The 27,245-nt window shown below is 52.0% G+C and overlaps 9 protein-coding genes across 9 annotated transcripts; 2 read left to right on the forward strand and 7 right to left on the reverse strand.

Moving 5' to 3' along the window:
* Positions 1 to 594: 594 nt before the first annotated feature.
* J4E82_006772 (uncharacterized protein) lies at positions 595 to 1,386 on the reverse strand (the record flags this gene model as incomplete). Its single annotated transcript, XM_051733027.1, has 3 exons — positions 595 to 975; positions 1,034 to 1,162; positions 1,219 to 1,386. The coding sequence occupies 3 exons, from the start codon at positions 1,384 to 1,386 to the stop codon at positions 595 to 597; spliced, it is 678 nt and encodes a 225-aa protein (XP_051587241.1).
* Positions 1,387 to 2,732: 1,346 nt separating this feature from the next.
* J4E82_006773 (uncharacterized protein) lies at positions 2,733 to 4,669 on the reverse strand (the record flags this gene model as incomplete). The annotated part of the gene is made up of 5 exons (XM_051733028.1): positions 2,733 to 3,117; positions 3,166 to 3,903; positions 3,953 to 4,229; positions 4,287 to 4,354; positions 4,416 to 4,669. The coding sequence occupies 5 exons, from the start codon at positions 4,667 to 4,669 to the stop codon at positions 2,733 to 2,735; spliced, it is 1,722 nt and encodes a 573-aa protein (XP_051587242.1).
* Positions 4,670 to 8,328: 3,659 nt separating this feature from the next.
* J4E82_006774 (uncharacterized protein) lies at positions 8,329 to 10,059 on the reverse strand (the record flags this gene model as incomplete). Its single annotated transcript, XM_051733029.1, has 1 exon — positions 8,329 to 10,059. One exon carries the CDS (start codon positions 10,057 to 10,059, stop codon positions 8,329 to 8,331), a length of 1,731 nt encoding a protein of 576 aa, XP_051587243.1.
* Positions 10,060 to 13,195: 3,136 nt separating this feature from the next.
* On the reverse strand, positions 13,196 to 15,626 carry J4E82_006775 (uncharacterized protein; the record flags this gene model as incomplete). The annotated part of the gene is made up of 6 exons (XM_051733030.1): positions 13,196 to 13,642; positions 13,699 to 13,842; positions 13,893 to 13,930; positions 13,990 to 14,065; positions 14,303 to 14,337; positions 14,486 to 15,626. 6 exons carry the CDS (start codon positions 15,624 to 15,626, stop codon positions 13,196 to 13,198), a joined length of 1,881 nt encoding a protein of 626 aa, XP_051587244.1.
* Positions 15,627 to 17,027: 1,401 nt separating this feature from the next.
* On the reverse strand, positions 17,028 to 18,204 carry J4E82_006776 (uncharacterized protein; the record flags this gene model as incomplete). The annotated part of the gene is made up of 3 exons (XM_051733031.1): positions 17,028 to 17,361; positions 17,416 to 17,920; positions 18,006 to 18,204. 3 exons carry the CDS (start codon positions 18,202 to 18,204, stop codon positions 17,028 to 17,030), a joined length of 1,038 nt encoding a protein of 345 aa, XP_051587245.1.
* A 903-nt stretch (positions 18,205 to 19,107) lies between these two features.
* J4E82_006777 (uncharacterized protein) lies at positions 19,108 to 20,410 on the reverse strand (the record flags this gene model as incomplete). Its single annotated transcript, XM_051733032.1, has 6 exons — positions 19,108 to 19,182; positions 19,228 to 19,389; positions 19,434 to 19,940; positions 19,988 to 20,014; positions 20,061 to 20,111; positions 20,159 to 20,410. 6 exons carry the CDS (start codon positions 20,408 to 20,410, stop codon positions 19,108 to 19,110), a joined length of 1,074 nt encoding a protein of 357 aa, XP_051587246.1.
* A 1,222-nt stretch (positions 20,411 to 21,632) lies between these two features.
* On the forward strand, positions 21,633 to 22,974 carry J4E82_006778 (uncharacterized protein; the record flags this gene model as incomplete). The annotated part of the gene is made up of 3 exons (XM_051733033.1): positions 21,633 to 21,707; positions 21,762 to 22,079; positions 22,330 to 22,974. 3 exons carry the CDS (start codon positions 21,633 to 21,635, stop codon positions 22,972 to 22,974), a joined length of 1,038 nt encoding a protein of 345 aa, XP_051587247.1.
* A 620-nt stretch (positions 22,975 to 23,594) lies between these two features.
* On the reverse strand, positions 23,595 to 24,591 carry J4E82_006779 (uncharacterized protein; the record flags this gene model as incomplete). The annotated part of the gene is made up of 3 exons (XM_051733034.1): positions 23,595 to 24,071; positions 24,122 to 24,412; positions 24,463 to 24,591. The coding sequence occupies 3 exons, from the start codon at positions 24,589 to 24,591 to the stop codon at positions 23,595 to 23,597; spliced, it is 897 nt and encodes a 298-aa protein (XP_051587248.1).
* A 1,045-nt stretch (positions 24,592 to 25,636) lies between these two features.
* Positions 25,637 to 27,070, forward strand: J4E82_006780 (uncharacterized protein; the record flags this gene model as incomplete). Its single annotated transcript, XM_051733035.1, has 1 exon — positions 25,637 to 27,070. One exon carries the CDS (start codon positions 25,637 to 25,639, stop codon positions 27,068 to 27,070), a length of 1,434 nt encoding a protein of 477 aa, XP_051587249.1.
* Positions 27,071 to 27,245: the final 175 nt, after the last annotated feature.

Consider the following 27,245-nt stretch of genomic DNA (forward strand, 5'->3'; position numbering starts at 1 on the left):
TTTACCATATGGGTTTCTGTATTTCTCGTTTCTTTCCCCTACTAGATCGCTTCCCCAGAAGGCAATATTTCCAGAATCAAATACCTCCTTTCAAGCGTAGTATTTGTCTTCAACATTTAATAAAAAGTTGAGCTGTCGGACATGACTGGGATTTCGTACGTAATTTTGCGCATATGTTGAACTCTCACTATCGCATAGGAGAAATTAAACGGTGATTTGAAGTTTGGATGGCCATAGACGTTATCATCAACACGATCTGGAAACATGTAAAAGACTGGACTCTCATAGATCTGCTTGGCTGATGGTTCTATGCTGCTAAATTGAAGGAGTATCGACAATGCAGCTTGTGCACACGCAGTTGTTCCCTCAAAACATGTTCCAAGTTTCTGACCGTCATCAACTCTTCCACGGCAAGTCGTTGTGTCGTTCTTGAAGACACTGGGCGCTCCGGCGTTTGTTCGCACTCAGAGTGGCTTTGCGACGACCTAAACACAGTACTTTTCTTGTGTAACCGAGGATGGCCTATCTTGAGCCATGTCGCTCGCGTCCACGGTCTCTAGCTCTTCTTCAGATTGGTACCCGCATACAGCCATCTTATATCAGTTCCACGTCCCCTGTCCCACAGCCTACACACCAAGCCCTTACTGCGCTCCATCTGACAACCCAAACATCACCTCTCTTCATCTCAAACCTGCGATCTGTCCCCTCGACGAAAATTTCCCCAACATCGCGCAACGCCCTCACAAACACCGCTTTGTCTTCATCAGGCTTATCGATCATGCTAATGCCACCTGTCGTATCATCGAGTCGTTGTAGCGATGCCGGAAATTGTGAGAGGAACGAGGATGTGTAGTGAGAGGAGAGGAGCGCTTGATGGGACGTAAGGTATTGGTACTCGGATGGAGAGAGAAGCGGGTAGGGCATCTCGAGGGAAGTCGTGTGCAGCGATTGGATGTGTAGAGGGTGTGAATCGATCTACGAATGTGTGTCAGTATGCCGCTGTAAGGATTCGTAGAGTAGGTATTGTCCCTACCTTTTTTATTCTAGCCCTCAGGAAACTGCGAACCAAGAACTTGAATCGCTCGAGTTCTGTTTGTATGATGATGAGTTTGAAGTTTGTCTTGGGGTCCATGTTGCCCGTTTGGTCTTCGACCAGTTCAATCTGGCTGCGTCATTAGCTATCTTGTGTTGCGCTCGCCGAAGCTTCTAGGCGCTCACCTGTCTCTGAATTCGCTCGAGCACCCTTCCCATAAGTTCCTCGGGCCATGGCAAGATCTCTGGTGCGACTCTCTCTGCAACCCAACACCTCGTCAATTCCTGCAAATCGAGCGCCTCCCTTGGCGTCGACCCTACTGCGACCTCTGCGAGAAGATCGTCGATATCCATGGAGTGTCTCTCACTCCCATAAAAAGCTCTACTGTGTTGCTGAGTTACGGCAACGCGTCGGCCAGTATGCGGCGCGACAATTTTGTTCGTTTCCGCTTGGATCCAGATGCTACGGAAGCGTGTTCGGAAGGCTAGAGGCGAAGGCGGGGATAAAATCGATCGGAGGTGACGCAATCGGCAAGCACCCGAGAGCCGGTAGAAAGTAAAAAGCGAGATCTGGAGTATGTATCAGACTCGATGCATGCGTGTGTTGGCTTGCAGCGAGCGTGCATGCAGATGCACATGTTCGGTGGGGCAGGGATGCGAGATGCGGGGGGCTCTAGCGCAGACGCGTCGGACGCGTTCAACACAACACGGAGAGAGCCGCGTCGTGATCCAGACGTTATTAACACCGAAAGAAGCAAACAAGCCACAAGGTGCATGGGTATGAGCTAATGCAGTGCAGCTATCAACTGCCGTCGCTACCGCACTATTTCAATATGAGCTATAGCTAGTTCCTGCCCAGGTAGCTCAACATATAAACTGTGCATGGGGTTAATGCATCGCGACTTCTTCATCAGGAGAGTGGTACTGGCAGATTGGTTCGGTGAAGAATTCTTTGTTATTTGTCGCTCAGTCCACCGCAGTACTTCTGGAACCGATCCTTCGACCCTCAGCCTTGCCTACAGCCAAGTACCTCACAATTGCAATTGTAAATACACCAGCGAGAGCAGTAGCAGGTGAAGAATACGTGACGCAAGAAATGGCACAGAGTCCAGTCTGAGTGCTGTCGAGTATGATATCGAATGAATTGTATTAAGGAAACTGGCAGAAGATGCCGCGTAGGTGATTAATCCTTTAAAGGCACGTAGACCTGTTTGTGTACTTGGTTTCGTGATGATTCTTAGATTCTTGTTCTGAAGAACATGTGCAGGCGATAATTCAGCGCTGCTGAGCCAGGAGAGATCCGTGTGAGGATGGGTACTAGGAACAAAGGAAATGAATGAGCTCGCGAGGCAGCCTTCTTTGGACTGCTCAACGCTCGCCGTAGACAAGATGGGTATCCAGCAATCCCTATCAAGAAATGGTAACTTTTTGCCCGGGCCCACGGCACCGCGACAAGGGGTATAGAAACGAAAATGGGGACAGGACACCCCAAAGATCAGATGCAGACTGGAGCCGCTGTGCAAAAAGTCCCGAGTGATGCAGAACAAAGGGAATCGCTCAAACGCCCCGGAAATGGAAAAGGACCAAACGCCAATGCTGTGGGGATCCAATACCATGCAGCAATCATCGATAACGCCGTGAATCAATCCGCCATGAGTTAGTTTAGTTTCGTTATAGTGTTGGTTGGTTGTTGTGCAGGCCTAATAAGATGCCATGCGACGGGAAGCGGCGTTGACACGTCCGATTTCAAGAGAGTCATTGCCGAGGGTGAAGAGGTTGTTTCCAGATCTTGTACGGCCCATGGCTGTAGGGCTGTCTTCCATCTGGCAGTGCTGCCCAAAGGTGAAAGTGGTAGCACGGTTGAGTTTAGCACGCGACTTGAACTTGAGTTTGTTAAGGCCGCGTTCACAGGATTGCTCATGCTCTTTGGCATCCATGCGAAGGTAGTTCTGGGGATAGCAGCGGGTTGCATGTGCATGGTAGAAGGAGCTGTAACCGCCGTCGAGGATGTAAACTTCAGGGAACGAGAGGTGAGGATATTGATGCGCATTCTCCTTGCGATCTTGCGAGCGAACAAACTTGGCCCTGTTGCTGTTAGTGATGACCACAGGCGGGAATATTGGAAGTACTTACATGAGAGGAGCACGATGCGCTGAGTACTCGCAGTGCAGTATCAGAAGAGTGTTGTCACTTGACGGAGCCTGGAAGAGACGCTCGGCAAGCTTCTCCTTGTCACAGAAGTTCAATGCACCTTCAATGTGGCCACCATTGTATTCGTACTCGAAGCGGCAGTCAATGACCACCTTGTTGTCATACAAGTGATCATAAGCACCGTCAAGGACCTCCACCAATGTCTCGTGGGTAATACGAGGGAGGCTCTCTGGCTCGCTGGTAGTGAAGTGTGGAAGCTTGAGTGGGTTGGCATCATCGACATCCATCACAGACTGAAGCCCACTGGGCTGGTAGTCATCCTGTTCCTGCTTGGCATTCATCACTTCACCGGGACTTTCGAACATGCTTAACGATCTGCGGAACTTGCTGGGACGACGAGAAGGGGGACCGACAGGCTTCCTGACAGCGGCGAGAGGGGAACCATTGGCACGAGCGGCAGTAGAGTTGAGAGAAAAGGGCTTGGGTTTCGATGCGAAGAGAGAGCCATTGGAGGTGGGACGACGTTCTTGAGGTGGGGAGGCAGTAAAGCACTCATCCAAGCTCAATGAAGACGAGTTCCTGGCGAAGTCACCGCAACCAAATTGGAAAGCCGGCAGCGAGGTGCTCGATGGCTTTTCTTGGTCCTTGAACGACACACTGTTAGTAGAGTAGTTCTTGTGGCGCGAAAGAGAGGGCCTGAGCAGAGCGGACTTTCGGCGTCTATATTGTATTAGCATGGACTGAGTGAAGGAGCGGCTCGTGTACTGACTCAGCGGCTGACACGGGTCGTGGGACCTCGAGTGAGGGTGTAGAGTATGCGGGTGGGGTGGGTAGGTCGTCACATGGAGTGAGCATGTCGCTGTCGGATCCTGGGGTCACCTCTGGGGAGGGCGAGGGTAGGGGCAGGCAGCGGTCGTTGATGAAGCTGAAAGGTGCCTTGTGGGGAAGAGGGGAGATGTCCATGGAGTCTGGTGCGAAGCCGGGCGAGGACGATGGGATTGGCGGAGTCGTAACGCCTTCCCAACGGGCCAGTGGGGTCGTGATTTCTGTTTGAACCTGTCAGCCTGATGCCTCCCGTTTGGAGTGAATGCACAGCCACTTACCCCGTGTGTCGAGTTGCTGAAAGAGATTCGACGTGAAGAGCGACCGGCGAGGCGTCTGGAGCTGAGGGCTACAACAAAGCATGTCAGTACCGCAATGGGAAGGTATAGAGGGACAAAGAGGGATTGTACCTCTGGTCCATGTGCAGGTTGCTCGACATGTCGGCGGCCAGGCTGGTCGTGGGCGACGAGCCTCGCATGGGCTGCAGGGTGAAGTAGTCTCCCCCACTCTTCTTCATGCTGAGGTCGCGGAAGTTGAAGCTCTTGGGACCCAGGCTGTGTGCTCCTCCAAACAACGGCTTCGATTGTGGCAGGTCACGACGGTATCCCCAGGGGCCGGGGATGGGCGGCGGGTGCATGGCCGCGAGAGGTGAAGACATCTCCATGATGGGCTGGTGTTGGTGGTGGTGGCTGTCGTAGTCGTAGTACCGGGCAACGAGCGTTTGCACGTCTTCACTGAACGGATGTCGAAAAGGCGATACTGGCGATAAGCATGCAAGACGGGAAAACTAATTCCAATCTGAAGATGCTGGGTGAGATAGCTGGTGAGATAGCTCGATGGGGTCGTGGCCGTGGTAGAGATGCTAGAGGCGGGCTCCGGACATGAGGCTGAGGGCGGCTCTGTGTTGGGCGTAGTGGATGGTGAACGAGGTAGCGACTGCCTATACGATACTCTCTTCCTAATATCAATCCAAGCAAAGCAACCGTCGTCCAAAATCCTCAGCCAACTTAAAGAGGGGATTGGGCCTTCTTGGGTGCGAGAAGGGTAGAGAAGAGGAAGGCGGATCCAGGTCACGCAGCTGGATTTGAGGATGCCGTGGTTGCTGGGGTAGCCCGCTGCTGGGTTCAGGTTAGGGCCGACGACCAGGGCGTGGGCTTTAGAGCTAGGCGCTTGCACACACCGGAGGCCTCAATGCTCAGCACGGGACAAAGAATACTGGGGACTGGAGTTTGCTTGCGCCGGCTATGCACTCAGCCCAGAGCTATGCTGTTGATCCGCAGCCTCTAATGCCGCCGCAGGTACACCGGCCGCTGATTTGATCTCGATCCTACGTAGTCCATCGCGTAGCTGCAGCAATACGCAGCCTGCAGCTAATCACGCGAAGCCGACGTAAACAAGCGTTCGCAGCTGTTCCATGTATTGCAACATCGCCCGACTGTCACCGTCTTGCAGCACTGACAGCCAGATCCATAATATAACCATCCAACGTGACATGCTTCACCGAAACCTTGACCTGAAATGAATCTCGACGAGGCTCAGTTCCAGCCAGTTCCAGCTGCACCTCAGCATCGCGTTGCCAGAGAAGCAATTCCCTAGCTCGGCACGGATCAGACGCAAGCGGAATGGGTGCTCCCTGTCAGCCCAGCACGATACGTGAAACCATACGTTCGCTCTGCGCCTAAACTCGCGCCGCCGAGAGAATTTCTCCCCTCGGAGTGGTTCTGCGTGGAGTGCTCTAGCCGTGCTGCGTAACGTACAAACCGTCTCCAAGGGAAACCGACAGAGCTGCCCACTCGCTACCGAAGAACCACCAGCCTAGCATATCTATGCATACTACCGCACACTGCATGCCTCTTTCGGCATCAACTACCCCAACTCCAGCCTCGTTCAAGACGCGTGAGATGTTTTGGACGGCACACTCGGTCTTCATCTGCGTAGACTTTCGTCATAGTATCGCCCAGCAGCAGGCTTGGCTGCTCTGGCAGGGACTCTGCCAGGGAACCGCCTCGCTGTAACACGGCTTATGACGCGCCTCATTGGCTGCCTCTCCTTTGCCCGACTCATTGGGCGAGCGGGAGATTTTCAGTCTGAATTCGGTGCAGCGAGACCGACGTCGCAGGCTTCGCAGGCGCCGCTGGCTTGACGACGTGAGCTCACCCCGGCCCGTTCGCCCTCTGATCCCCTTAGACCCAACCGGGTGCATAAAACAGGAAAGGCTCCATCCTACACGCTACCGCTCTAGTTCCGTGCTCGCGATCGAACTCTCCCCTCTGCGATCGCGATGGCGACATACATCGAACGTCATAGGCAATAAGGCTGAGATGAACTGCCAACTTTGCTATTCTTATCGACCGGTTTGCTCCAACTTCTGCAAACCAGTTCAGACAACTGTCAACCTGTCGACCAAGCACCCTCGCTAATACTCGCAACAACAACACCATCGTCAGCCATGGCCTCTCGGAGTGACCGGGGGCCGCTGTCATAGTTGTTGTGGTGCCATTAAGAGGCGAGCTGAGTCGTTGTTCGAGAACGGCGGCTCTCCCACCACCACTTTGCACAAAGCCTTCATAACCGGCACGCGATCGGCTGGACCCCACCACCAACGGGCTGACCCCTCCTTTAGTGGACCGCCAGACACTCGACAAGGCCAGTGTGTGGCGCTTGTTGCACGCGCCTCGAAAAACCATCGTCTCGTCTCCAGGTGCGACGCGTCAAGCTTATAGTACACAAACAACCGTCTTCGCGCCATCACCTGACCTAAATAGGTGAAGGCGAGTCTCACCACAGGGTCTGCGTCATATACCCCAGACCTCGGGACCCGCTTCACCATGCCGCCAGAGGAGGCCTCGCGTTTCGAGACCCTGAAAATCTGCACTGTGGTGGCAGCTTAGCCGCAAACTCTTTGTCATGGTGTCTTTGAGACTTCATCGTGTCAGCACCTGGCCGGACGCATCCGACTTATGTGCAGTACCAAATACATCATGGTGGACACTTTGTGTGAAGAAAAACTCTGTTCATGATTCTCAAGACTATCGCGGGACATGTTTCGGGCCCGAGGGTCACTCACCATGAAAACCCAGAAGCTGCTGAAGCTCCTTGAAGCGTTCACGAGTATCAGCCATTATCGGAAATCATCCCTTGCGTCCCGTTCTCGGTCAGCACGTTGCACATCAGACCCTCTTTCGTCGGACAAAGGATTCACTTATAGTAATATACCTCGAGGGTGCAAGGCTCCAACAGGAAGCACGGGTTTCACCTCGACGCAAGCGGCGCCTTCGCTTGCGGCCTTGCGTGTTCCTATCTCTCGGAGCTTGCGTTTTCTGAGACAACGCGGGACGCTGTGACACGCGCTTTCAGCCTGTGACTGCGGGGACATCCGGTGAGCATCCGCAGCATCGTCACATTCCAGATTTAAATTTCGCCAGTACAAAGAACGGCAAAATTCTGCAGCGCTGTTTCGTCTTCCCGCGGGGTAGACCCTTCAGATTTCTAAACACACCATTGCGCATCATCTTCCATTGTCAATCTTCACGATTCATCCTGCCGGATGACGGTTTAGCTTTGCCCGGCGCCTCTCGCATATTTGCAACATTGTTGCCATGGAGATGCATGGGGTCAGACGCGCCTCATGTGTACCCAGCCGGCTCCTCTTTGCACAACCCATTCGTATTATCCAAAGTTTTGAAAGAGTCAGTGAATTATGTGCATACCGTGAGCAAACTTTGCAAAATGTGCAAAAGGGGGTGGAGTTTGGGCAGAGGCACCGACCACGCAATCTGCGATATCGATAGGGAAAACTTCACCGCCTGCTCCTTTTCTTATTGAACACATAGAATCTTAGTTGCACAGAGCAACGTGAAGTATTTAATCGCCGGCGCGCCCTCTTGAATTGTTCTTGTGTCAGCCCGACAGTATCGCTTCACGCTCTCGCATACCAAGTATCGATTGACTGCCTTGTCCACCGCGCATTGGTATCTACCGATATTCTGTACAAAGGGTCAAGAATGCTCGCTGGGACACAATCAGTCATGTTGCGGGGTGATGGGTGCGTCTAGTGGTATTAAACTTGGTATAAGAGAAGGGATGCAAGAGCTGGTTTATGGCGATATCGGATTCTCTACCGCTCTCATTGATGGAATGGCATCAAAAACTTTTGCAAGATAGTCGGGATGTGCATGAACGATGTGTTCATCCAAAGCATGTTGCGCACTCATCATAAAGGATTGGAGTCACGTTGAAGAGTGAACTCTTCACCGCCTACTACATTAGAGACTGGGATATACATCGCTGTCTCGCTCCTGTCAGCCTCTGAACCACAAGAACCTAGTCTTCTCCGTTATCGTGGTTACTCAAAATATGTCTCATGCCCAGGCCATTTCGTGCTCGATCCTCTTGCTCTACTACGCTCAACGGCAATCCTTTCCCAATACCACATAACACGAAAGCCGCCCACTTCCACCTGAATGGATTGATCGCAATCGTAAAAACGAACCAATAGATCAGTTCTGAATATGTGAAGAAGTCGAAAGCCCCACCAGGAGCTTTACTCTTGATGAACCGCGTCATGTCGATCCAGCGCTTCATCCACCAGGTGCGCGGTCGAGCCAGAGGGTCAACGAGGTACATGAGCAGGAAGCGTGTGTAGATGCCGATATGGTAGTTTCCAACTGTGCCAATAGCGTTGACATATGTGCAGTTGTTTGCACAGATTGAAGGGTGTTCAGGTGGGAAGACTTGGAGGTACCAGTTTGGTGGCTCGTACGGCTCGTTGAAGACTTCATCTGGTAAGAAACCTAGGCTTGGACGCTTATATCCCGTTGCCATGATAACAATATCCGCTTCAATTAGTTTCTCAGAGCCAGGGCCGTTCTTAGGAACTCCTTGAGCACGCTTGTTAAACTTGATGCCATTGCCGGATTCGTCATAGCCCATGATGTCGCCGCGAAGCCATGATGCTTTGCCTGAACGGACGAGGTCTAGCACTTGGTCATTTACCATTGGTGTTTCAGTGAACAGACCCTTTCCGCTGTTGGGCGCAGGAGAGATATCGTAGAGGTCACGGTAGAAGAAGAGTCGTAGGATGTACTCAGGAATCCAACTGAAGATGGTCTCGCTGCCGAAGATGTTCAGAGCAAGAAGGCTATCGATGAACGGGTTTCGTGGGATGATCCATTTCTCTGACCGGGCGAGGACGTTCGTGTGCTCTGCTTCTGAGCTGGCTACGAATTCCAAAGCTTCAACTGCGGAGGCACCGCCGCCTATAATAGCAACCTTCTTGCCTTTAGCGTTCTTGCCGTCGAGCTGCGAGCTATGCCAAATTTCACCCTTGAAATTCTCTTGGCCAGGTAGCGTGGGCATCTTAGGATCACCACAAGTACCAATTGCAGCTATTACACCATCGAACCGTCCGTGAGAGGGATCATTGATGATCCATCGCCCATGAGGATCTTTGTACACCTTTTCAACACGTGTGTTAAACTCAGTCTTACTTTCAAGACCATATCGTTTCCAGAGTTCCGTGATCTGTGAAACAATTTGCTGGCGATCCGGATATCCTTGGCTCCAGTGCACGGAAGGGTGGAACCGGTACATGAGCGAGTGAATTTGCAGACCAGACGTATTGTTCACCCGACTCCAAATTCCACCGAGATTCTTCTTGGACCCTGCTTCGAAGATACGACAGTCGAAGCCATGGCCAACAATATGCGATGCAGCAGATACTCCTGTTAAACCTGCGCCAATGACAGCGATTTTTGGGCGCACGAGGTTTGGGTGTGGTGGTGGCGGTGTTGGCGACAGAACCCAATCAAGCACATATTGTATGACTTGGTAAATGAAGAGGACAGGGTGGGTGAGGAAATATTTGATGTAACTCCAGAAGTAACCCATCGTGGCAGATGGCTTTCTGGCTTTTCGGGAGGATAGAGATGCAAAGGTGAAAGCAGGGTGACAGTCACAGAACTTAAAACTACATGAGCTTGACTTGTTTTGGTGGCGTTTATCCTCTTGCGGATCCTTACGGAAACGTGCAGCTTCGGACGTTGTGTTTCGCATATTACTACTTGTGATGTCACGGTGGAACCGCTGCATTGGTCTGACATGTGAAAGCCTCCGAGACTGCTGGGTTGCGTTCGGCCGCGCAAGCTGAGACGGCGTTCGCCATTGCTTTTCAGATGTCTCCCACCCAACGGTTCCTCCATATTCGAGTTGCCCATGTGAATTTGGTTCAAGACACCATCCTAGTGGCCAACGTTGACCAAAGTTTGGGAACGAATAAAGGATGTTTCTCACAGATCGGCGACAAGGATATAGCGGGTGGTGAGTCTGGGAGCTAGGACCTGACGCTAAGCCTAAAGCGCTCTGCTGCTGCTCTTTGAATCCACCGCTTAGCTCGACTCTTCACTTAACCACCAACGGTGGCTCCTGTAGCCATGTCCTTCTTCCGGAGCCAACCCGATGTAGAGACACGCTTGTGTACGGCGGTCAACGTCGCTATCCAAGCCGAGGATCCATATCAACTGCAGTCGATTGTGCTTCTGGAGCCAGGTGAAGGCAATGCTTTTCCACCCGATCATCAAGAACTCATTAAATCCTTGCAGCAGAATTACCCTGCTGGCAATGGAGATTCTGAGAAACGTCTTGAAGATCTTGTCAGACGGGTTGTGACTGAGACAGCAGAGTCAGAGGACGAGGAGGGTAGACCAGTACAGTCTTGGGGTTCGTTGGTTACTTTTCTCGTCGGATGGATGACCTTTCTCCGAGACGTAGACGCAGAGAATTTGGTTTTGGTGTTTGAGCTCATGACAGATCTTCAACCGTAGGTCAATAAGTGTATGCCTCAAAACTACTCGACGCTGACGTATCTCTAGGCGAGCAAACAGCGCCTTACAACATCCTACTAAAGGCATCCTGATGCTTCCCACCATCATGTACTATGCAAAGGTGTTTGCAAGAGTGGCGATTGGACTAGAGAAGCGGCCCGACCTGACAATGCATCTCATCACTACCGACGTCGACGAGGATGGGCAAAGTGAATCATTGCCCGAAAGGGCGGCCAACATTGTACGACAGGCCTTCATTATATGCCTCAATGACCGTAATACGGTGCCAGGTGGCATCAAAGACGGCAAACCTGATGGAAAGAAGGTTGGAATCTACAAAATGGCAAATATATGTTTGAAGACTTTGTTTCAGGCCGATAAGCTTGGAAGCTGCGAAACCATCTTCAACAACATATCCAACTCATCACCACCACTACACATTTATCCAGCTGCGGAACGCATCACCTATCTTTACTACCTCGGGCGATACCAATTCAGCAACACCAACTTCTACGGAGCTCAGCTCGTTCTGGAACTAGCTTACAGAGGCTGCCACAGGCAATGTCCGAGTCAACGTCGCTTGATTGCCGTCTGCCTTGTCGCTGCCAACATCATCCTTGGGCGTTTCCCAAATGAATATATCTACAATGACCCTGCATGCGTAGGCTTCCGCGAAGTATTCGAACCGCTCACTCGTGCAATTCGCAAGGGCGACCTCGAAACTTTCCGTCGGATAACGAACCTGGACCTCTCACATCCAAGTGCAGAGTTCATGATCAAGTACCGGATTTTCTACCCGATTGGCAACTATTGCGAGGTTCTCGTATGGTGGGCACTTCTCCGTAAGACTTTCATCCTCACCGGAAGCATAGGCGAAGCATCAAAATCAGCAGCTTTGCTCGACCTCAACGCAGCCGTTCTTATCTTCCGCTTCCTCGAGGCGCGTTCGCTCATCAAGAACGCTGTCATGGCCGTGCAAGACCGCGGCCCAGGTCGTCGCAATTTCGGCCATATCTACCAAGACCACGCATCAACAAATAAGTCAACATACATCGACCCTGATTTCGTTGGTATGGAAGGGGTGCAGCCATACACCCATGAGTTTGATCTGTTGGAGATGGAGTGCATCTGCGGCAGCCTCATTACTCAAGGCTATTTGAACGCATACATTGCTCAGGCGAAGCAAAAGCTAGCTATTCAAGGTGTAAAGACGGGTAACCTGAGTGCAGGATTTATCAATCCGTGGGAGGTCAACAAAGACAGAAACAAGGATGAGGTGCTTGGATGGAAGAAAGAAGCTGGAGGTGATGGAGGGCAGGTTGTAAGGTTGTCGTTCGCGGCACCGGCTGGATCGTAGGAGACGTTGTGAATGATACCCTGGTACTTATGTTGGATATGGATATGTCCTGATAAGGATCTACATTTGCGTGTGTTGTTAATCCAACGCATATCAAACATTCAGAAAAAAACTCTGTCAATGCCGACCTGCCTCTGTTGATCGTAGTAAGCCATCAAATCTCGCACTGGCCTTGGTCGTTTCTTCACCCTTGCACTTCATCTCGTGTCCGGCTAGAAGGTAAAGGTCGCACCAGAACTTTTCACATTTGCTACACTGTAATTCTCCTCAAGGGTCGCGTTTGTGCAAGCCAGCGTGCGTTGCATACGCGCGAGAATCCATAGGTGCTTCCATGCGAACCAGCCACGGACATGTCCGAATGGTATACAGGTCCGAGCGCTCACATTTCTTTGCGTGTTGTATCACACTATCGTAGGTTGAGAGTAGCTTGTCGCATTCTTCGGGCAAGGTATCCTGCAGATGCCAGTGTACAAGTCAGTGAGGCCCTAAATGCATTCTGTGAATTCACAACCTACCTTGGCGTGCCATCGTGTAGTGTAGAAAGAGACTGGAATCCTGAGCAGATGGGACGCGTTACCCACGCAACCTACATTTCGCTGCGCGTATTATGACCTATCGGGAACAAAACTTACCGCGCTCTCTTAAGCTCAAAATCAATTTCTGCTCATTTCCTGCCAAGTTGCCTAATCCCCCACGACTGATGTATATGCTATCGAAAGGAAACACTGGATGCTGAGAAAATATAACATCTAAGGACTGACATCAACATATGGAAAAGGAATCTACGCAGAGCATGAGCATTGCTGAACATTAAGTAGCAGAAGAATACAATCAGGTAACCAAGGAAATAGACTAAAGACGAGAATGCGTCTAGTCAAGAGTGCGTCTTTGGGTTATGTAATTCTAGTGGATGTCGAGTAACATGAGATGCCGCTCGTGAAGGTCGCATGTTTTTTTTTTGAGCCGCTTAGTACTATGATGAACTTTCTTGTGTTCCGCCTCACACGTGCGCTCATTGTCCGACGTTAGTGAAGCGCAAGTACTTCTTGACCTCCCTGACATCGCCAAACTTCTTCCTCGCATCCTCAGTGGAGACACTGGGCGGTACGATGACGTCCTGGCCCTTCTGCCAATCGATAGGTGTCGCAATACCCTTCTTATCTCCTGTCTGCAAGCTGTCGATGACCCTAAGGACCTCTGCAGTGTTCCTGCCCGTGCTCGCGGGGTACGACATTGTGAGGCGAATCTTCTTCGCCGGATCGATAATGAAGACCGAACGGATTGTAAAGGCGATGCCACCGTTCTTCTGAAGCGCGTCGAGGTCGTCTTGCGAGATCATATCGTAGAGAAAAGCGACGTGGCGATCTGCGTCAGCGATGATTGGGAATTGTACCGTGGTGTTGGACGTCTCGTTGATGTCGTCGATCCACTGGTCGTGCGAGCTTAGGTCATTGGCGCTCTGCAGTATACGTCAGTAGGCTGATGTTAAGCCACCAGAGGTACGATGAGACGTACCAAACCAATCATCTGGACGCCTCGCGCATCAAATTCATCCTTGAGCTTTGCGAAAGCTCCAAGCTCAGTTGTGCAAACGGGAGTGAAGTCGGCAGGGTGCGAGAATAGGATGGTCCACTTGTTGTCCAAGAATTTATGGAAGTCCTGTTTGAGGTCAGTATATCTTCCACAAACAATTTGTTGGAGATATCTACCATGTCGCCATGAGTAGTCTTCGCCTGAAAGTTGGGTGCTACGCATGGTCAGTATGATTCACCTCTTGACTTGGAATTCTCTCCAAGAACCACATACCAATGGATCCCAGTCTCAGTCGTGGTTGCTCAGCTGGGAGCGCGAATCCACGACGGAATAGTGGGGCAGCAGGGCGCTGTACCCTTAGTGCAGGGCGCGCTGAAGAGCGAAGAGCTCGGGAAGCTGCACGAGGGAAAAAAGAAGCCATTGTGAAGTTTGTGAGAGCAATCAGGTGCCTGAGGTGTGTTCTAGAGCTTTGGTGCGGTGTCTATGGCGGCAATGTAGATTAGTAAATCGGGGACTTTTTGATATGGCGTCATGTCAAATGAAATGGTCCGACGGTCCGAAATCGGCTCCCTTTGCCTCTCCGTACTGTAATGAATTCATCGCTGCAGAATGTTCGGCGCGCTGAACATCGTCAGCATATGAAAGTGCCCAAATTGATGTTACGCGTACAACAGCAACAACTCTGCCACGCGTGTGCCACGCGACATGTTCAACATGACGTCAGCGCGCGTATTAGCATCCGCCAAGCTACCGATCATGTCTTACGCACTTCCATCTACTTTCCCATCTTTGATGGTTATCTCTAATTCGTCCTCTGAATCCAGCATGATTGGAACAGTCCAAATCTTCCATAGACGCACTGGGACCTTCTCGCCTTCTCCCTCCTCTTTCCTCAGCACGTCGCGCCACCATCGGCAACCCTTTGGATGCATTCGAATCTTGTATCGTCCGTCCTCAAGGCCCTTAATCTTTGAGCTAATATCGACTACGTTAACGACTGGGGTTTCAGGCTTCAAGATTGACAACTCATCAATCGTCGGTCGCAGGTCGGCTTTTGAATCCCTCAAGTGGCAGATGCTAGTATCGTGATGTCCGCGCACTATTTCATCAGTTGCATCATTGACGACGAAGAGACTTGACACGGGCGAGTGTCGTTGCTTTGACTGGTCGATGATCCTTGGGCGATCGTCGAGGGTGTCAGGTTCTGGAGCCGAAGGACCCCATGGGACGAGAAAGTTCTGGTGCCCCCGTGGTTGCACGGTTACAGTCTCAGAGCCAGCATTGACAACAGTGACTTCCAAGGACGTACTCTTGAGTAGGCGCATTCTTATCTCTAGTTGGGGTGGAAACGTCAGGTCATCAACAACCTTAAAAGCTGCATGGCCGTGAGAGTAGCTGTTTACCAGTTTCGCCTCCTCACCGTCTCCGTCGCTGTCGGAAAACCTTTCTCGGTCACTATACACCCATTTTTTGACACCAAGGTCGCGGCTTGCGAGTTTTATCCTGTATCTTTTTCGCGGCTTCAGGGCTAATGCTAACACCCCCTGAGGATCGATAGCACATAGGTATACTGTGAGATCATCTCTCCAGTTCTTTTTCCGGTGGATCGGAGACGGAACTGAGATGCAACCTGAGTTGCTCTCATCCACCTCGCCCATCGAGCTTGTATCCACTTCAACCCACTTCGTAGATTCCCCAGGGCGTTCTTCGTACAGTAAAAGTAATCCATGCGTCAGGGCGTAAGGCACATCGAAGACTGAACCAGCCGTTTCAACGAGTATTGGTCGAGAGTCTGTATCGGACTTTTGTAATCGACAGAGACCGAAGACCACACTGAATGGTAGCTTTCCTGATGTATCGAAGGCGTTGTAACGGCTGTTGAGCTCTACGTGAATCGGAACTTCGGTCATTTTGGTTTGTATTGACAAAAGCAGAAGAGCCTGTTGATGCCAAAGGAAGTGAAGAGAAGAGCGTTCTTGACTATGGCTTTCGCCTGAAATGACGTCAGGCAAGCACTACGTGTAAGCCGTGGTGTGCCTTAAGGTGTCAACGTGAGTCAGATATTTCGAACGGGCGACATAAGGGGATCCAATCCCAGCTATCCATGAACAATACCCAATAGTCTAAAAAGCGCTTTTCGGATTGCTCGGCGTGTTCACTGTTGCGAGAGTTCCTCTTCTCGACGAGGAATGACAGGTCAAAATCGGTATTGACTGGAATGTGTACAAGTACGGTCAATGAGCCAGAGCTTGTAAGGTGTGACTCTTATTCGACCTTAGATACCTGAAACACACGTCGCCTCAAGCAAGTCACACTGTAGTGGTGGTCATATATAGCTAGCTATAGAATGTCAAGGGTGGTGAGAATGAACGCAAAGAGCTAGACCAATTATTTTTGATGGTTTCCCTTATGAAGCGCAATACGTCCGCAGATGTGATCAGATCCGACAGGGCGCCATATTGAAGTTATTCAATGCTAAATACGAAGCTGTGCTTACTGGCTTACTAGTGGTTGACAGCATTTTCGACCGTAATGGTAACCTCACGTTCTCAGGATTTCGAGAGTCTTCCACTATTGACTGCTCGCATGAAGCGGGCCGGATGGTTGAATCCTGCAAACAAGGATAAGGAAGTCTTGCGCCAGCAGTAGTCTTATGCAACACAAATCCTTGCAACTCCTAGCGGTAGTGTCGATCATTTGAGACTATATCATGGATCCGCTATTTTGGCAACCGAGGGCTTGGAAGGTAGCGCGGTGGCGCCGTTGAGTACTTTCACTTCGGAGTGTTCGTCAATTCATTAATTGCGGGTATGGTGACGTTGTCTGCACCGAATTGGTAGATATGGTTCATAGTTGCAAGGCCGAAGACGTAGTGATTAGTATGCTAGTATTGGACGCGTATCAGCATGCTTCAACTACCCGAGACCATGTCATTATGCTTGTCTAGATTGGGTGGGCCCAACAACCTTGTCCATCTCTGTAGTGTGTGATTCATTCCACGATCTGCGTAGCTGGATTCATTCCGCCACATTTTGTTAGCTGTGATTGTTTGTAACTGCAGCTGCCTTGTGTCGACCGTTTTGTAATTCCGAATTATAGAGATATACCCGCTGAGACGCTTATCAATAACCGTTCTTGGAAGTGAACTGCCGATATCATGTAGTTCAACAAGCATCCTGTGTCCGACTCTTTTGTAGAATTGTTCAAAAACACCCATGACAAGCACGTCTTGTCTACGCCAATCTTACACAAGGTATAAAAGTACAGTAACGCCGTCCATACGCCTGCGATGGAGGAGGTTGTTCGACCCTTTATTGGTTCTCCTGCTTAGCTTGTTGTTGTTGCTGCTGCTGTTGCTGCTGCATAGCGTTCTGCCCCCAATTCTGCTGCAGGCCTGCGCTATTCGGTGGTTGTGAGGTATTCGAGTTGATGCGCTGTGGTCCTGGTGATTGCTTCATCTGGGGAGTTTGGCCTTTCCATCCCGGAAACAGCTCCTGGAGCTTGGTATACAGCTTTGCGAGCTCGGCGGGGGCGGCGGGAATCGACATTATGGCAGGCCCAGGCTGTAGTTGTTGACCAGGCTTAGGCACCTTCTCGGCGTTCTGCGCAAGGTATGCGAGGTTTGCCTGCAGGCGGCGCATGTAGCTGGGCTTGTTAGCTGAGACGGCGCGTGGGAGGCGGCGCACTCACTCTACGTACTCCTTGGATGGCTGGGGCTTGTCGCCTTCGGGCTTCCCTTCTGGCGTGGGCCCTACTTGGCCGGCCTTGCCCTGCACCTGGAGCTCGCAGACCTCCTTTATGAGGATGCTGTTGATGTCGAGGAGGGTCGCGACGCGGTCGGCACTGCGCGCCTGGTTGACTGGCGACACAGGCGACGGGGGCACCTGCTTGACTGGCGTGTGGACCTGTGGCGGCTCGGCCTTGACGGGCAGCTGGAGATTCATGGGCTGCTGCTGGCCGTTGGTCTGCATGCTACTGGGCGACTGCTGGGGTTGGGGCGTCGCAAAGGGCGCCTGTCCGGTGGTGCTCGCGGGGGAGGCCGTCTGGCGGTTCTGGGCAAACTGGTGGTGGGCGGGCGAGGGCATCGTCTGCGCATAGGGCGCGTTGGAGTAGGGGCTCGGCGACGACAGCTGGTGTTGCTGCTGCTGCTGCTGTTGTTGTTGTTGTTGCTGTTGTTGCTGTTGCTGCTGTTGCTGCATGGCGGCTGTTCCATGGTGTCATGTCAGCCAGGAACGCGCCCATTTGCGGCCATGGGGCAGATCAAGAACACGCGCACGTCACTGGCTTACCTCGCTGCTGGAGATATGGGGCTCCTGGCTGGATTCCGTTGCTGCCCATGGCGCCACCCATGCCCGGGAAAGATGCGGTCTGCCCATATTGTCCATGTGGGTTGCCCTGTTGCTGAAGCCGCGCCTGTGCATCGAATTGGGCGTGTTGCGGAGAATTGGCGAACTGGCCGCCATACGCATTAGGGTTATTGAAATCCATTGTCGGCACTCATTGGCCACGTCGCACAACTCGGATTAGATTGATCGGTGGGTTGATGGGAGAAAACGTGCGGTTCGTGATAAGCTTGGGTTTCGGCTCTGGAAGCTTTGCAACCCCAGCTCAGGCCAGCCGAGCGAGTCATCGTTGGCCTTCTTCTCCCTTCACTCCAGCGCGACTGCTTCTTTCACGAGCGCAAGCAACACTTGCAAAAGGAACATGAAAACGGCCCAAATTCTGCAGGACTGTCTACTGCATCAGCGTGCAAGCATGTCCTAATGCAGCGCCTCAAGCAACCTCACACCTTCCGCATCCTTGTCACATGGGCCCACAAAAATGCTTGACATATCCCCCCGCCATGGGACGAGACGCTTCCAGATCTGTCACCAGGTACGACGGCCTGCCATTAATACCGGGCCTGGGGCTCTTATCCGGCATCTAAATAAACGGCCACTTGCATGTGCCATGTCCCTGACTCCTGGGAAAGACGGGGCCGCCATGGGGCGATTTGGAAGCAGCACACATCTCTGCCTTGTACCTCACATTTGCTATCCCTCTCCCTTGTGCACTCCTGCCTCATCTAAAAACGCCACGTTGTATTCGTGATGAGCTTGGCAATCGAGTGTAACTACATCATAGGTTCTCATCCTGCGATTCTAAGCGAGCCCTTAGCTCATCACGCGGTGTGTGGATGGCCTCGTTAACCGGGTCCCAGTCCTCAACACTCCTTCCAGTGTGTGTGATATATCCATGTGGCTGCATGACGTCGGAACATGGCGCCGAAGAGGAAAGTCTCGGTGTAGAGAGCGCAAAACGTGATCACTCCTCGGGATCTACAGTACATATTTCGGACCGAAGTAATATGTATAGATACCACTCCACACTGAACATGTGTAAATTCCTTTGTTATTCTTGAAAGACCTCCTCCTTTGTGGGCGTCTCTTTGCGGCGCAGTGCTACAAAGTACGCCTCTCTTGATTCCTGGAGCCAGTCAGTAAAGAACGTCAGTCGCGCAACAAGACGTACCGCGCGTGACGACTCCGGTTTCTCTCGGTACACTTTGGCAAAGAGACGCTTGAGCTTCGTCTCAAACGCCTTTTCCTCTGACCCCTTGTAGTACTTGCAGAGAAAGTGACCGCCAGTCTTCAGTGTATCGAATGCGAATGTCATGGCAGCCATGCACAAGTCCTACAAACATTAGTCAGGCCGCGGCTGGTCGCAGAGACACCTACCATACTACCAGCGTGGTCTCTAAACGCGTTTCCACTCGTGTTCATCAACCTAGAATATGGGTCACTAAGGCTCTTCTTGTAGAAGCCGGCCGTTTGGTCCCAGGGTTCTGACATGTCGCTGAGCACAACGTCCACTGCTCTGCCTTGCCGCGCATCCCTCTCCTTGACCGAGAGCCTTGACAGATCCTCTTGGTCTGCGTCACTACCCTCTGCTAGCCGCCCGATCGGCTCGAGTTCTGCACCGTCTAGATGAGCTTGTCGCTCAATATCAATGTACCCACGTTCCATGTCGTCCAGCTCTTCTTCAGTAACCCCCTCATCCGCCTTTGCAGAAACTTGCCTCCTAAGTCGGCCCAATTCTGGATCTCGGACATAGGCTCGAACCTCGTCCTGGATCACAGGTGAGAGAAAATCGCCTTGTATAGTGGAGACACCTCTTGGTGGTTGTGCAGGTATCAAATCTATACCTATGACGCGACCATCTGGGGCAGTACGATTTGCAGCGACCTGAAGAAATTAAGATGGGATCGCTTGAGCAGATGTGTCCGTCAAACCTGAGACCATGACCCTGGTGCAAATCCCTGGCTTATATGAGCTATATCATCTCAAAAATGTATACAAACTTACAAGATCAACAATGGTTTGTCCGGGTTTGAATAGCTTGTGCTTGCCGTTGAGCTATTGCATGTCAGCGACTGTGCATCTGTCGTAAAGGGAGCCATTACCTCGAGCAACTTGAATGCAGCGCGGCTCTTTAAACCCTGGACTTTAGCTTCTTTGGAGAAGAAGTCCCTGCCTTGACGTGACTTCCATTTGGTCGAAGATGAAGACGAACGACGAGATGAGGGCACATTTCTTGGTTGACGAAAGTCACGGGTCGCACATGTTGAGGCAAAGCAGGCTGATGCTACTGGACGACATGTCGATTCCAGTAGCAAGCTATCGGTGAGCTGCCGGAATAGGCGACGTGATAGCATAGAGGAGGCGCAAAGGTTGAGCCTTCGCCTTCGCCTTTGCCCTCGCAGGTCTTATACATCCTTATCGATAACGGACATGAACAACAGCTCGACAGGTCAGTTGTAGTATTAGCTCTGCAGAAAGCCTCCGGCAGAAGAGAACGCAGCTCCGACGTCGATTTGTTGCAAGCGACACCATCATCATCTTTACTAGAGGACGTCTGCTGTGTTTGCAATGGCGAGCACTCATCGGGGCTGCAAATGAGGTCATCTCCGGATTATTATCGTCTTTGACCTCGGAACCTCGCATCGTCTACAACCTCCACGGCCGATATGTGTACCCCGCTGTCCTCTAGAGTCTAGTGAGGACGCTATCTTAACTGGGTGTGGGGTCGTGTGCTCAGGAAAGTGTATACTCTGGATGCCTTCGTGATATGTGGTGACAGAGCGGTAGCATTCCGGAAGCGAGACGGTTCCGCATGTGACGACAACCATCTCAGACGAACAGAGCGTACCAAGGTCATGAGCAGCATAACTACAGGACAACGACCTGCTGCGTCTCTAACAACAGCTGATATAAAGGGGGTGACTGCGCGCAGCTGACTGTCATGCCTAGTAAGGGGTGACTGAGGCGCAACGCCAGTTTCCCTCGACCTGCCCTTGTGTTCCCCTGACGTGTTGCTATGATGCGCGTCGAATCATTGTGACTTGGGGTCAGCCCTGTGATTCTAGTGGACTCGTAGTCAGCCCCATCAAGGGGCTGACCCCGGGAACAGACGATGACAGGTGTCAACCGGGGCCAAGTATCGAGTCGCGAAAGACCGGGCTGACAGCGAGTACCGTGGTTGTTATAAGCATGTCTGATGGCATTCGTTGGTTGGTGGCGCTAGCCTAAAATCTGCTCCTTCCTCCCGCGGTATCCTCAAATCTCCACTACCAAACCATCCAAACACGACAACACTAACGAGCCGCAATACCCATGACACGCGCGCGAAGACACCTCTACGCACTCATCTGAAAACTGCCTTGCATGGAAGATCGAACCCATTGTGAATCGACAAGTCCTGCTCACCCCATACGGCCGGAAATCTGTCTTCACCTCAGCAACACCAACTTCCGATGACCTCGACATTCCGTCGCGCGATCTTTTCTTTGCTTCGATAGAACCTGTCCCTGTCCGGACAATACACACTGCACTTTCTAGGGCAACAGCGCCACGTTTCCAGTAACGTCGACTTGAGCCATGTCGAAACCATCAGAGAAGCCGCAATCGCAAGCACCCGCAATCATGAGCGACGAACCGGGCAAGGGCATAAAAGTAAGTACAGGACACACTTCTACTCACAAAATGCCAATTGACCCCTCATCGTAGCCCCTCGGCACGCCAGACATCACCAGCCTGCAGCGCATTCGCCAGGTCTTCGCGCAGCCAGTCCTGGCTTCTTTTGTTGCTGGCGGCGTAGCGGGCGCTGTATCTCGAACCGTCGTATCCCCGCTCGAACGCCTTAAGATCTTGTTTCAGGTCCAGAGTGTTGGTCGCGAAGAATACAAAATGTCGGTCCCCAAGGCACTGGCTAAGATGTGGAGGGAAGAGGGCTGGAGAGGCTTCATGGCCGGAAACGGTACCAACTGTATACGCATTGTGCCATACTCTGCTGTGCAATTCAGCGCATACAACGTCTATAAGCGAGTAAGTCATTACTCTTTCCTACAACGTCTTTTTTTTTGGTTTCTCGCGAGCGATTTGCTTCATGAACTCTGCGTCAGGAGGAACAAGGTAAGGGAGGAATCAGAAAGGAGAGGGGTGACGGTAAGTTGGGAAGGACCTGAGAGCCGGAGAAACGGAGAGCGCTTTAGGGGTGCACGAGGACATCAAGGAATTTCAATGAGAATGATGGTAACGGGATTTTCCCCAATTTCTCATAGCTGACTTGCCCTAGTTCTTCGAGAGCGAACCAGGCGCGCCCCTCGATGCCTATCAGCGACTACTCTGTGGTGGTCTTGCTGGTATCACATCCGTAACCTTCACTTACCCGCTCGATATCGTCCGCACCCGTCTATCCATTCAATCCGCATCGTTTTCCGATCTCAAGAAGGAAGCTGGCCAGAAGTTACCGGGCATGTGGGCGTTGCTTGCGAATATGTACAAGACCGAGGGTGGCATTCCGGCGCTATATCGTGGCATCCTTCCCACCGTGGCAGGTGTCGCACCGTATGTCGGCCTTAATTTCATGGTCTACGAGATTGCCCGTACAAAATTCACACGCGACGGCCAGAAGGATCCCGGTGCTATTGGCAAGCTAGGAGCAGGTGCCGTCTCCGGTGCTGTCGCGCAGACCATCACATACCCGTTTGATGTTCTGCGGCGGAGATTCCAGATCAACACCATGAGTGGCATGGGGTACCAGTATGCGGGAATTGGCGATGCTATCAAGCAGATCATCAAGACTGAAGGCTTTAGGGGTCTCTACAAGGGTATCGTACCCAACCTTCTCAAGGTCGCGCCCAGCATGGCTAGCAGTTGGCTCAGCTTCGAGATGACACGAGACCTGCTGATGGGCAAGTTGAACTCGGGCTTTTTGTAGGACAAACAGTCCAACATGACCATTATCGAACCGAACTACAGCCCAGCGCATTTACTTCTCACTTCGCATCACGAGTACTCTCCGGACAAGACGGCAGGAATCTCATGACGAAGAATCTTTTCCGAAAAGTTAGATACACGACATCGTCTACCGACAGCAGGTGACATTGTATAACGCCAACGACAGCCTTGATTACAACACATCAGCATTGCATTTGGGACCGGCACGGCTTGGGGGGTTTTGTTTTTGGGAACCCCGTCCCATGGATATAGCGAAGGCGTTTGACAGGATTGTAGCCATTGCAGGTTGCACAACATTGCATGCACATTTCTATTTTAATCGTTTTAGGAGTCGAAAACGAACTCGGCAAGGAACAATTATGGATGATATATAGAAGCATTCGAGTCCAATGAGTGAACATGGCATGGCTTGTACAATATTGAGAAGTCAGGAATAATGTAACCACTTATACGTTAACATCAACTTGTGACACATGTGCATGTAGATTGTTGAACAAATTTGGTATTTGAGATGGTCTACATGACGCTGCTAGAAGATCAGCCCCCCAAGACTTTTACTCTGGATGCAAGGGAAGATGTTACAGTATTTACAAAAACCCTCTATAGCTCACCGTCCTTCCTCAAAGTCTCGTTGCCCCAGGGCTCACTTGTCAAGCAAGTGAGACCGCCTGCTGGCTCACAGCTCTTCCTTCCGCTCAATGGTCCTGGTGATGGTAGCTTGGCACCGCCAGCCGCGTATTCTCGTCCCTGCTGGTTGGCGAGAGCCTCGCCAGCACCTGCCTCTACGTTGAGCGATCCCTTGCCAGATCCACTCGCCAGGCCCTTGTCTCCGGGCTGCGCACCGGTGGTTTGAGCGGCGTGCTTGAGAGCCTTAAGCAGGTTGACTGTTGAGTCGTATGTGAGGTCCTCGTAGTAGTCGTCGTTAATTTGGACCATGGGCGCGTTCGCACATGCACCAAGGCATTCTACCTCTGAGAAAGTGAAGAGGCCATCCGCAGTAGTCTCGCCGTGGTGTACACCCAAGACGTCTTCGCAAGCCTTCATAACGGAGTCACTGTCGCAAAGCATGCATGGGGTCTAGATGCTGTCAGCTGCTGCCCTTGACGCCAAGCATAGAGTCAACCCACAGTTGTGCAGACCTGGACGTGGAACTTGCCCACTGGGTCCCGGTTGTACATGGTGTAGAAAGTCGCAACTTCGTACACACGCATTGGTGGCATCTCCAGTATCCGCGCAACCTCGTTCATGACGCTGATGCTGCAGAATCCGTGCTGGCGTTGTCCCAGGTCGAGGAGCGGCATTACGGCGGCCTTCTTGTACTGCGAGGGGTATCGGGAGACAATCTCTTGGATGAGTTCCTCATTTTGTGGCGTGAACTTGAAGGGAATTTTAAGGTTATTTTGGGGCGTGTCGCGGTGCTACAGATATGTCAGCTCGGCTTTCAGCGCAAGACACAGAAAAGACATACGACGTTGAGCGAGCCGCTCTCGTTCCATGACGGCCGCGATACGCTGAAAGCCCGCCATTGAGCCCTCTGGAACTGTCGCGAGGCCCGTGGGGCAATCCTGCATGCGAGGGGGACAAGTCTTGAGGCCATGGTGGGTTGTGCTGCGGGCTGGAGGCGATGGCGTCGATTGAAGATGTCAACGATGAAGCTCATCCGAAATGCCAAGTCAATCTACAGGGGCCGTTACAATCAGCCGCCTCTGATTGGTTGCTCTCAACACCCCACTCCATCCGGCCTTGCACGCCTCTTCACTCTTACTCCGCATAGTTCAGGTCTTCTCAAACATCGCTTCATGCTGGATATGATCGATAGTATTACCTGATCGCCGCTCTCCCGAGCATGCATGGGTCTACGAACTCGCTGTTTGAAACACATTACCGCCTCTGCTGCATCCAACCATGCCCAGTATAGCTGAGCCCGCCACGTAGCTATCCCCACCGACACCGTCGTCTTGCATGGTGTCGTCTCTGCACACTGCGGGAGCTTCATTTTTCTCTGGCATAGGCGACATTCTAGCCTGCGGGTTCCTTTGCTGGCAATGTCCCCGTGTTAGCCTGTGAGCGAAAATGGCTCGGTACAGAGCCGCATCGATGCTGATGGAATGCGCCTACGGCGGTCAACCACGTCTGATAAAACTGTGGGTCTGCTAACACATGAGCTGGGAGCACCTCGCGACCTTGCAACTTTTGGGAGTAGCAGTCGGTGGGCTGAGGAACGCACAGGATCTCTCTTTCTGTGCCGTCGTAGGTGGAGAGACACCGCAGACAGTGCATCTGGCCAATCGGCCGCTGCTCGCCTCATTGACGGCGCTCTGCGCGGACGCAGCCGCGACCGCTGTTTGATGAGTTGTACTGATGTTTGTATGTCAATCTGGTGCCTTCACAGGCTTAGAACAGCATCCGCTTCTTCCAGCCTTGTTTCAGAGTCATATGATGCAGCTACGTGTACGAGGCCATCACTCCTGCAGCACTTCACTAGTACATGGGGGCGGTCAATACCCTCGGCGTATAAGTATTAATCACTGCTATCACAACATTTCCTAGTTTTCCTCTCCACAACCCCTCTCTATACCCCATCGTACACTGCCGACTTACCTTCGTGTTCGTCTCTCAGCTCGTCCACATCTACGCCCAAGATGTGCAGGTACACAATAACAATACTCGAGTGCGGCCACAAACAGAATGATCATGTCGACACATACAACTGCCCCTACTTCGAAAGAACTAGCGTCAGCTGTGACCGTGAGAACCCTAAAACAAAAGACCGCTGCACGATAAAAACTTGGAATGAGAACGGAATCTGCAGTAGATGTCTCCGCGAAAACGAAGAAGCCGCTATGCGCCGCGACCTGGAGAGGGAGAGAGAATTCAAACGCAGGGAAGCCGCAGAAAACGAGGAGGCTCTGCGACGTGGTGAGAGAGAACTCCTAGAGAAGAATCGCAGGCTAGCAGATGAAAAATGGCGGGCCGAGAAAGAGGCCGAGGAACAAGCCAGGGAGAGAAGTCGTAAAGAACAGGAGAAGAAGAAGGCAGCAGAGGAAAAGCGGCGGGCTGAGAGGGAAGCTGAAGAACGAGCCAGAGAGAGAAGCCGAAGAGAACACGAAAAGAAGATGGCAGCAGAGGAGGCACGCACAAGAGAAGTCGAAAGGCAGAGTAAAGCAGAATACGAAAGACAACTGCAAGAAAGGCTGGACCAGGACATGCAGATCATGATTCAAAAGTCTTTGGACGAAGCCGCACGGAAGAAGAAAGAGGAGGAGGAAGAAATGCAGAGAGCATTGAGAGAGTCCGCAAGATTGGAACATATGGAGAGGAAATACCAAGAAGACGCAGTAGGTTCAGGCATTGAAGATTGGAAGCAGCATCTACTAACCTCACTCCTTCCACAGATCCGATCTACCAGAACAGACGTCCCAATAAGGACAGCTGCGCCGCCCTCACCACCCGCCACTCCACCTATGAAGAGCATGCCACCACCACCACCTCCTGCTCCAGCTCCAGTTCCCAAGCCCGCAGTCGCCAAATCTGCTCCCCGTCCCCCACCAGCACCCAAGCCCGCTACGGTATCCAGGGAAACAAACTACGCCCTCCCTCCCGTCGGCGAACAGAAGATTGGCCGCTTCAAACTAGGTGGCCGCAGCGTGCCTATTCACGAATCTCAAGATATCCCCGACACACCCACAACCTCGGGCATACCCATGTCACCTTCAAGTCCAGCGCCATTTGCGCGTCTAGGTGGTGCAATTGCGCCGTCTGATATGCCCATCATGCGAGAGCTCAAGGGTCAGGTTCCGCCCGTTGTACCAGCAGCTATGGATTCAAAGGCGGGACTGAGGAAGACAGGTGGACCAAGAAAGGTGCCTCCACCGGTGCCGGAACGCATGGGTGTGGATCCCAAACTTGCAGCTCTGCTAGCGAAACAGAGGGCTTGGGAGCCCGAGGACGACGACGAGATGGGTGCAAAGACTGTCACGCCGCCTGAGTCTCCGTCGGGTATTCAAGCACGTAGGTTAAGTCCGGTGGAATTCGACATTAAGCGCAAGTCGGGCTGGAAGAAGGAAGAGGAGTAAAGGTTTCAAACTTGCATATCAGGCGTTAAGCGAGCAATGTTTACGTGATCTCAATTCATTCACGGTATATGATGTAGCACATCAAGCTTATTACAACGTCCTTTTCATCATGGACAGAATATCATCATCGGTTCTGGATGTGTCCTTCCCTGGTTCATGTCTTCACCTGGAATAA

This window comes from Alternaria postmessia (genome assembly GCF_024291825.1).
Source record: "Alternaria postmessia strain BMP 2775 chromosome Unknown scaffold_41, whole genome shotgun sequence".
NCBI lineage: Eukaryota > Fungi > Ascomycota > Dothideomycetes > Pleosporales > Pleosporaceae > Alternaria > Alternaria postmessia.